At 46.5% G+C, this 9,274-nt stretch overlaps 3 protein-coding genes across 4 annotated transcripts; 1 reads left to right on the top strand and 2 right to left on the bottom strand.

Moving 5' to 3' along the window:
- The first annotated feature begins 8 nt into the window (after positions 1-8).
- On the top strand, positions 9-940 carry LOC135342549 (transcription initiation factor TFIID subunit 11-like). The gene is made up of 3 exons (XM_064539286.1): positions 9-242; positions 382-590; positions 698-940. The coding sequence occupies exons 1-3, from the start codon at positions 116-118 to the stop codon at positions 848-850; spliced, it is 489 nt and encodes a 162-aa protein (XP_064395356.1). The 5' UTR covers positions 9-115; the 3' UTR covers positions 851-940.
- LOC135342544 (GDP-mannose 4,6 dehydratase-like) lies at positions 908-6,931 on the bottom strand. Its single transcript, XM_064539278.1, has 13 exons — positions 6,744-6,931; positions 6,627-6,671; positions 6,041-6,128; positions 4,484-4,545; positions 4,059-4,106; positions 3,595-3,705; positions 2,245-2,431; positions 2,110-2,177; positions 1,955-2,014; positions 1,570-1,688; positions 1,414-1,510; positions 1,281-1,349; positions 908-1,113 (listed from the first exon to the last, which is right to left on the bottom strand). Exons 1-13 carry the CDS (start codon positions 6,798-6,800, stop codon positions 1,051-1,053), a joined length of 1,074 nt encoding a protein of 357 aa, XP_064395348.1. The 5' UTR covers positions 6,801-6,931; the 3' UTR covers positions 908-1,050.
- A 61-nt stretch (positions 6,932-6,992) lies between these two features.
- On the bottom strand, positions 6,993-8,955 carry LOC135342542 (forkhead box protein D1-like). 2 transcript variants are annotated; one of them, XM_064539277.1, is made up of 2 exons: positions 8,809-8,955; positions 6,993-8,563 (listed from the first exon to the last, which is right to left on the bottom strand). In XM_064539277.1, the coding sequence occupies exon 2, from the start codon at positions 8,539-8,541 to the stop codon at positions 7,201-7,203; it is 1,341 nt and encodes a 446-aa protein (XP_064395347.1). In that variant the 5' UTR covers positions 8,542-8,563; positions 8,809-8,955; the 3' UTR covers positions 6,993-7,200. The 2 variants fall into 2 exon arrangements, with proteins under 2 accessions (XP_064395347.1, XP_064395346.1); XM_064539276.1 differs by lacking the exon at positions 8,809-8,955 and adding an exon at positions 8,670-8,768.
- Between the last annotated feature and the right edge of the window lie 319 nt (positions 8,956-9,274).

Below are 9,274 nucleotides of genomic sequence, written 5' to 3'. Positions count from 1 at the left end.
ATCAAAAAGGTCGTCTTTAGAACAAACTCATAGATGGGCGTACGCGTGGACGTACTGTATTCTAGTTCTCCTAGCTAGGCTATACGCTAGCTGCTAACTCTGGCAGACTGAGACTATGGGCAGCTCCAAGCGCAAGAAGGAGGATGATGATGATGAGGATGTGTCAGAGGAGGGACCTGTTAAGAAGAGGAAGATTGAAGACAGTCCACCATTGCCTGAGCCCGCACCTATACCTGTCAATAGTATAAACCTCACAACTACATTAATGGTTACAACATGCTCACCCCTCACCCCTCCCCCCTCATTAATGGTTACAACATGCTCACCCCTCACCCCTCATTAATGGTTACAACATGCTCACCCCTCACCCCTCCCCCTCAGAGCCAGAGCCTTCAGATGATGGCGGTGGTATGGATGAGATGGATCGGCTACAGCTGTTGGTCTCTGCCTTCTCCAACTCTCAGCAAGACCAGTATGAGATCTACCGTCGCTCCACTTTCCCCAAGGCAGCCATCAAGAAGATTATGCAGAGTGTGGCTGGAGCCAGTGTGCCTCAGAACGCCGTCATTGCAATGGCAGGAATAGCCAAGGTTAGGCCCTAGCTCTATAGCTATCGTTACAATGGCAGGAATAGCCCCCCCCCCATAGTTGTTCCTGACTGTCCCCATGCATAGCTCGAGTCTGTGTGTGTGTGCAGGTGTATGTGGGCGAGCTGGTTGAGGAGGCGTGTGCTGCTCGTGAGGGGGAGGGGCCACTACAACCCAAGCACATCAGAGAAGCTGTCAGGAAACTCAAGAACAAAGATAAAGTACCCAACTCACGTTATAAGAAAGTGTTCCCCTTCAGATGATATAACAGTCGTTCATTTATTATTGTACTCTCAAACATGCACAAAATGTTCACTTGGTAATCATGAGAAATGAATATAATACCAAATGACTCTTGATAATACAACTAACCACTAACTATATAATTTTATTATAATAATTATATCCCTATAATGAAATATAGACACTCTTGGTTCAGTTCAATAGTCTCCTAGTACAATGCTCATGCTGTGGGATCTTTGGTCATTAGAGCAATGTCTGACACCATCATCTCCTTCACCAGGTCCTGGGAGGGAGGGGGGGCATCCACTCATTACACCTCAAGTATATTATACTGTATATCGGTTTTTGAATGCGATTTTTTAGTTTTCGCATAAATCACAATCGAAATAAAGCTTATAATCGATAGTTAGAAACACAAGAATGAGATATTGTAGTATAGAGTGTCCTCACTGTGAAGGGAGTGGATGTCTTCCAACCCAGCTCTCGCTCAGCCTTTGAGGCGTCACCTTGTAAGTAATCCTAATATGACACAATATGACACATTATGACCATCACCATGGCTACTGCTGTACTGTACACTCACCACTTCAGTGGGTCTGTAGTACTTCGGGTCCACCTCAACTCTCACTATTCCAGTGCTCTTATCAAAGCCCTTCTCAGCCTCGCCCGAGCCTTTCCATCTACACAGGGTGTGTGTGGGTGGGTGTGTGTAGGCGTGGGTGTGGGGTGTGTGACTCACTCTATTTCCACGCCGACCTCCTTGAAGGATAGCTCCACAAACTCTCTCACACTGTGGACCTCTCCAGTGGCTATCACATAATCCTCCGGACTCTCCCTCTGCAACATAAGCCACATGGCCTGTGTGTGGGCGTATGTGTGTGTGTGTGTGTGTGTTGGTAAAGGGTCATCAGGAAATATTCACGATAGCCCTGGCCGGACCCACTGTCTGAGTGAGTGGCTATTCATGACAACACAACGAGGCAGCTGTTCCTTCCAGGTTATTCATACACACACAAGTAACATGTACATGTGCTTACTACAACACAGGTTATTCATAGGGGCATATTTGTGTAGTAACCATGACTACCAGACCAAGGGAGGGTGCCATGAATAGTCTAGCTGACCTGCACATAATCCTTGGCATGTCCCCAGTCTCTCTTAGCATCGAGGTTACCCAGCTTGAACTGCATGTAGGGGAGGGGGTGTTAGTGGGGGGTCTCATACGCACACAGGAAGTGACTCAGTGGGGGGTCTCATACACAAACAGGAAGTGACTCACTGACTCTCTGTGCTTGAGGTGGATCTGAGCAACACTGCGAGTTATCTTACGCGTTACAAAGGTTTCACCTGTATGTGGGGGTGGAGAGTGTGTGTGGTGTGGGTGGGTGGGAGTGTGTGATGTGAGGGTGTGTACCTCTGCGGGGGCTCTCATGATTGAAGAGCACTCCATTACATGCATAGATATTGTATGCCTCACGATAGTTGACAACAATCCAATAAGCGTAAAGTTTGGCCGCCCCATAAGGAGAGCGAGGATAGAAGGGTGTGGTCTCAGTCTGGGGGATCTCCTGCACCTTGCCAAACAGCTCGCTAGTAGACGCCTGTGAGGGTGTGTGTGTGGGGGTGTGTGTGTGGGTGGAGGGTACATGACATGACTGCTACTGTATACCTCCACCTTCAGTTTCAATGGTAGAGCGTAGGAAGCAGGTAGCCCAATAGTTGTAAACAGGTGAGGTAATTGAGGGTAAAAACTAACAGAGTGTCCAGCTACAATAACACAGGCTACAGTAAACCGACAACTCTAACTAAACAAACACGCAATCGTTCAAAGACGACCTTTGACCCCGGCCAGACCACCATATCCTGCCTCAAGTCAAGCAATTTTTATGCACAGTCAGCAAAAATTGGGCAATCAAACACATCAATCTTCACCAGCAAAAATTCCCAGAGTGTGAAATGACACGTGTGAGATCTGATAAAGTGAAGGGAAACTATCCTCCCAGGCTTTCCCTGAGGGTGGGTGAGTGTACACACAAGGGGACTGGGTTCATGACCCCAACCATCAGCACCTACTAAACCACTTCAAACTATCAAAGCCACAAAAACAACTAGAAAGTCAATCAGAATGCAAAATGTTTCCAAGAGGGCTTCGTTTGAATGGGCAAAACACTGGTCAGTCAAGATGCAGCTTGATTGTGTAAGGCTTCCCTCAGTTGTCACATATGAGCAAGGTGAATGAAACAGCTACAGTATTGAATCACGGTACATAAGGTTTCAGGTGTCCCCTCCACACAAGCCATGACATCACTCACCATGCAGGGTACACACACACTAGCTAGTCACCACTCACCATACACACACACCGTGGAATAACGAAACTAACAAAGCTAGCACAACTCTGCCAGTGTACACAGAGAGCCTCACACATTGGGCAGCACTTAGTGCCAGGTGTGTTTAGCCAGGCCCAAACAAACCAGTTAGTCTAGGAAAAGGTTGTGGATCTTTCTCAAAGTATCACTTTTCAATTTCTACTGACATGCACGTGTGTGTGTGGTGAGTACAGGGAAAGGTTCAGAAGGAAATGATATGAACAAAATAAACACAATGTAAACCAATTCCTCTCCTCTAGATCAGCTAATGAAACTGAGTACTTCATTAAAAGAGTGGGCGTTCTACACACACACACACACACACACACACACATAAGCCCCTAAGCTAAGAGGGGACAGTTAGACAAGAAATGGTTTTCAGCACTATACATTACCTGATAGAAGCGCACAGTCTTCTCTAGACCACACGTCCGCACAGCGTCTAATATCCTGAGTGTGCCCACACCGTCCACGTTGGCCGTGTACTCCGAGAGGTCAAAGGACAACTGCAGGGAACAAAATACATCCCATCAACCAGTGATGTAGTGAAAGGGGGCGTGTCCACCCACACAAGCAGGCTGTTATCAGTGCCTGCCACCCACACAAAACCAGGCAAAACTATGAAAGTGCCACAAAATCATCCAATCAGCCCTCAGAACACCCACCCACCCACGCAATGGTCCTCTTTTCACGAATGAGAGCACGCAGCGTGACTAGATAGGACCAATGTGCTGTGAATATCATTAACTGGTTGCATGAATATCATTATCTCCATCCGTTGGTTAGAGTTGATATGGTTTGAATGTTTGAACTGACCACTACCAGACTAAGGGGGTGGTGTGTTACCATGGTTACTGACCTTAACGTTGCTCTGGGCTCCTAGATTATAGATCTCCACCGGACGAATCTGAACAAGAGAGAATTGATAACCAGCCTCAGCTCATATGAGTTGTACACAGAATGTGAAACATTTATTTTATTATATGAAATTGAATACTTTAGACTCTAGCAATACCAGCTCACTGGGGAAGTTCGGGGCAAATGGTACATTACAAAAATAGTATTTGACCCAAGACCTTTGATAGAGTGGTGCCATGGTCCACTAGTGTACACTGGTATACTTTTTGCAATTTAGTATTTGCCTTCCCCAGTGAGCTGCAGAGCACTGTCACAATGCTCTAGACTCCAGCTACAGGTACAGGTACAGGTACAGGTACAGGTACAGGTACAGGTACAGCTGTGTGTGGTGCAAGGCTAGGAGCGCTGTGTGTGTGTAGGGCTCACCTCGCTGATGAGCTTGACTAGTGAAGAGGAGTCAGTCAGGTCACCATAGTGAAGGTGTAGTTCTAGTTGAGGGGGACAGTACAGCAATCATTGAACACACACATAGAGACCAGGCCACCGCCCCCTCATAAGCAACTGTGCACAAGCAAACACCACAGGGCGTTCTGGTGGCCGCACACACACCCACTCACACACACACAGGACTGCTAGAGGGGAACAGCTGCGACAGAGGCACTAACCCACCCTCATGAATAACATTAACTAGCATATGAATACTGTTATATTGGACCTCAACCAACAGAACAGGGCAGCATGCAACAATGATGGTAGCTATATATGAGCAGTGAGGTACAATGTAGCGATACAGCCAGGCAGGCATCTCTATATAATGGGCACTGTAGCTAATGGCCACTAGTGTGAGGATGAGCTAGTGTTGACTTAGCAGGTGAGAGGTGTTTCAATGTGTGTGTACGTTAGCCCACTAAATCAGCGACAGGCACTGACCAATCAGCCCAGTAATGGAGCTATTAGTGCCACCATTTTCCATACTCTTTGAGAGTGGAGCATAAGCAAACAAAGCTAGTGCACACATTAGGCAGCATCACCTAGCTAACACCCATAGCTAGCTAACACCCATAGCTAGCTAACAGCCATAGCTAGTAGCTAGGCTCTGGGCAGGATGGGGTGCATTAGGTTGACTATCACATATTGATCAGTGGTTGGGTGCTAGTCAGGTGAAGTGAGGTGAGGTCTGTTGTAAGGATTGAGGATGAGAAGTTGAAGATAAGAAAGCTGAACAAACAAAGTCCCTCTGTTGAGCAGAGCTATGCAGATGGAAGTGTTTATTTAGGGTCACTATACACACACAGAGCAGCTCTCCAACATGATGGCTATCAACTGATGCTCAGTTTTAGTGTGGGCTTCACACTGCACAGGTTGGAAAGCTGCACAATGCTTCATATATAATACAAGCAGTAAATGTTGACACTTGCAATGAATTACAAGCATACCAAAACAACAGGGGAACAGAACAGTGTTATTGTGAGTGCTTGTAATTCAATGCCATGGTATACAGTGACTGCTAAGGACACACTCCAACAGGGCCACCTGCATGTCCCACTGTGCTAGCTTTGTACAGCTACACTCACTGTATATGCAGCTCTTTCACATTACAAACTCTACCAATAACACATCATAATTATGCCAGAGATGAAATGAGCGCATGCAATGTACATGACATGTGAAGCCCTCACTGGAAGGCTTGATTGCACTGCATGGAACTGAAACATGTCAGGCTTGTCATGTTCTATAGGAGCAGGGAAAGTCAACAGTGGCCACTTAACCACTCAGAGAGACTAAAGCAAACACATAATCTAAACACACCATTCAAACTGTTATGAACCAACCGACTCTAAGGCTACCATCTCTCTCTGGCTACCATATCGGTACAGTCCTACCCTACCTCTAGTATGAACCACACAATTCTTTTACAATCACCAAATTGAGACAATGCTTCAGTATGTTATAGCTATAGCCAGATGACATGCAGACACTTACTTCCTCCAGTGTGCAGCTCTGGCTTGGTGAAGAGATGCTTGATGCGGCCAGTGTTGAATGTACTAGCTCGTCGGATAATCCCGTGGACCTGTGAGGATGTGAGGGTGTGTGGGTGTGAGGGTGTGAGGGTGGTGGAGACACCAGGTGTTGCTAAGTGAAACCTGGTGGACAGGTGAGGAATCAAACACACACAACGTGCTATGGACAGCAACGAATGATTTGAGTGCTAGAGATGCTAAATCATCAAAACAGCTCTCGAGTTGAAATCGAAGAGTGTGTTAAACAAGCAAACAAGTTACCCAGCTACTACACACACCACACCACACCACACCCACACCCACACCACACCTACACAAGGCATCTTAGTTTAAACAGGGAGGATTTTGTTAAGGGGAGGAAATTTAAATGGTCCAAAGCAAGTGACAGAACACTTCAAGTGAGCTCGAAAATCCCGCACTAAAATAACCCTCCTGCACACTAAAGCACACCGCCCTTCACCACAACACCACCCTTGACCACACAGCTATATACTACTAGAGAGGCGGGGCAGACAACTACAACTATATACTGGGACTGTGTGTCTTACCTCGTAGTTCTTTTCCAGGAGCAGTTCGGCTAGGTACGACCCATCCTGTGGAGGAGGGGTACACACGGTTAGATACCTGTCTCCATGGGGCTAGCTACACACCCACTTATCACCCACCTGTCCTGTGATGCCAGTGATGAGAGCTATATTCCGAGGTCCTGCTGGAGTCGCCATTATCGTCTGTGGGTCGGTGTACGTGTGTTGGTTAATAGCAAGAATGTAGGATACCAAGGAATGTAGCTGGAGCTCTGTAACTTTATATATCCACGTGGAATATTCTGACCCTTGAGGCTTTGACCCGTGAAGAGGGGTGGAGCTCGTACTACTACATGTACGATCTAATTGGCATGCAAACTTCTGCTTACGTTATTTCACAGGCAAAAAACATTTGATTCTCAACAAAAATGCAACAGCTAGACATATTTAATCATTCTCTCTAGTACCTGAATTCCTGATACACAAATAAAAATAAAAAACAGTACAAATTATACATAGGGTGAAAGTGATGTGAGAAATACAGTGAAATATTTGATTGAATGTTCAAGTGATTGTGTTTGCAGCATTTGGTGCTTCTTTAGGAGGAGTCCCTGTCGCCCAGTGGCTCTATCTCCGTCTGGATGGCTGGGATGTGGAGGGAGATCTTGCTGCTGCCCAGGCACTCTTCGATCTCAGAATAGGATACTCTGCTCATTCTGGAGTCCTGGCTGAAGGGATAGACAGGCTCGAGGCAGGCCTGAGGGGAACCAGACGCTTCACTGCTGCAGTCGGAAATAACTGCCGTGGTGCAAATGTGAGAGTGTTCAGAACTTGAGGTCGTAGTACTGAGGTGGTTTATAGGTGTTAGCATGGGCACACTAGCAGACCATGGCATCTGGGAGATGGACGGACTTGCTTGCGAGCTGTACTGAGACTCTGCAATAGTCGACGATTGATCTTGAATCACTGTTTGACCTGAGACTGGGCCAGAACTAATGAGCATATGATGCTGAGGGTAGCCAGTGGGAAGTGGCAGTGTAGTGGTTGCTACAGGTAGGTCAGCAATACCACTTGGCTGATGATACATCTGATTTTGTAGGGAGCTGTAAGGTGGTAGCTGTGCAGTGATCATCCGAGGCTCTGTGGGATAGTTAGGTGTGTTTGGGGAGATAATACCAGGGGAGGTTTGAGGGGCAAATATCGAGCGAGGAATAATGTTCATGAAGCGAGCCTGCTGTATAAGATTGTCTATGCCCATGCCTCGCGATTGCTGTGGCATCATGGCATCTTGATGTTCTTCTGCTGAGTCTGGGTTGTCTCCTTTCATGTAGCGTCTCTTTCTCCTACGATAAGATCCATCGTCAAACATGTGTCGTGCTCCGGGGTCAATTACCCAGAAATGTCCTTTGCCAGGTTTCCCTTGTTCACGAGGGAGCTTCTGGAAGCATTGGTTGAGGGAAAGGTTGTGTCGAATACTGTTCTCCCATCCTTGCTTGCAATTCTCTCTGTAGTAAGGGAAGGTCTCGCGAATGTACTGACAAATCTCAGCCAGAGTTGCTTTTCTTTCCGGTTTGCTCATGATAGCGAGAGTTATCAGGGCAATGTAAGAGTATGGTGGCTTTTGTGGACGTTGGATTCTCATAGGATAGTTTCCAGCCACTTCGATACCTGGGCTCACAACCGCTGGTGACTGCATCATGCCGGCAGAGGAGTGTCCTCCAAGTGACCCATAGGCCTGATAGTTGCGATAAATGGCATCGTAGCTGGTCTGGTACTGCGGATAGGCTGCTGCAGCTGGAGAGATACCTGCTGGCACAGTGTAAGCAGTAGTTGGGTAGAGCTGATAGCGGTAGGGATGGTGTCTCTGCATGTCGCTGGCTGCAGGAGAACCAAGGCTGAGATAGTCAGATGGTTCCAGAGTCTCTATTGCATTAGGCATCAGGCAGATTTCAACTGGCTTTCTGCAGAAAAATAAATAGAGAGTGCAATGATAATATAGCTAGTTTGTTGACACAGTTTCAGCAGATTAGCAAGCTAGATAAAACAATTGTTTACTTGGCAGAATACCTTGCTGCTCGTCCACAAGCAACCAGACACACTTTAGCTAGCACACTAATGTAAAGTGCAACAAGACTCGCGTTTTAAAGCAACAACGAGGATGTTTACTTTGCACCAAAGCACACATTCTATTTTGCTGCAAACGTACTTTGGAATCCAATGAAGAAAGTGCTCTAAAATGAGCTTGTTTCGTTGCAGATGCAGATGCTTTTGTAGACTCTCGCAGAAAGGACGGTGCTGTTAGTTTGTACCAAGGCTGCAGATCTTTTTATAATGCTATAAAACATGAAAAGAATGTCAGGTATGCAAATTTTGACCACAAAAAAATTAATTACACTGTTTAGATGCGTGGGTGTCTCAGCATGTGACATCATAGTACACAGTGTTTACACATGTACGGTTTTAGAAGGGTATTCCCCTTGGGAACCCCCACAGCTAAATAAAGATGGCGATCTGATTGCTGTATCATCTTGTCCTGTGTTGAGCCGCTAGTGCAGTCCGCCATCACATCACACATACACCAGCGTTAGACCCACTTCTCAAGTAAGTGTACAATAAGTCAGTTGTGTGGTTGTATATAAGCCACAGTAACAAGATGAGCAGTGTGTGTGTGT

Source organism: Halichondria panicea, chromosome 10 (genome assembly GCF_963675165.1).
Source record: "Halichondria panicea chromosome 10, odHalPani1.1, whole genome shotgun sequence".
Taxonomy (NCBI): Eukaryota; Metazoa; Porifera; class Demospongiae; order Suberitida; family Halichondriidae; genus Halichondria; species Halichondria panicea.
The sequence above is the reverse complement of the archived record's forward strand: the minus strand, read 5'-3'. Positions and strand labels throughout refer to the sequence as shown.

Excerpts from the sequence above, each read along its gene's own strand:
- LOC135342542 (XM_064539277.1), bottom strand. The coding sequence starts at position 8,541 with ATGCCTAATGCAATAGAGACTCTGGAACCATCTGACTATCTCAGCCTT.
- LOC135342549 (XM_064539286.1), top strand. The coding sequence starts at position 116 with ATGGGCAGCTCCAAGCGCAAGAAGGAGGATGATGATGATGAGGATGTG. Across the intron at positions 243-381 it reads CGCACCTATACCTGTCAATA|AGCCAGAGCCTTCAGATGAT; the intron begins GTATAAACCTCA and ends CCTCCCCCTCAG. Across the intron at positions 591-697 it reads CAATGGCAGGAATAGCCAAG|GTGTATGTGGGCGAGCTGGT; the intron begins GTTAGGCCCTAG and ends GTGTGTGTGCAG.
- LOC135342544 (XM_064539278.1), bottom strand. The coding sequence starts at position 6,800 with ATGGCGACTCCAGCAGGACCTCGGAATATAGCTCTCATCACTGGCATC. Across the intron at positions 6,672-6,743 it reads TCACTGGCATCACAGGACAG|GATGGGTCGTACCTAGCCGA; the intron begins GTGGGTGATAAG and ends CCTCCTCCACAG. Across the intron at positions 1,689-1,954 it reads ATGCCAAGGATTATGTGCAG|GCCATGTGGCTTATGTTGCA; the intron begins GTCAGCTAGACT and ends GCCCACACACAG.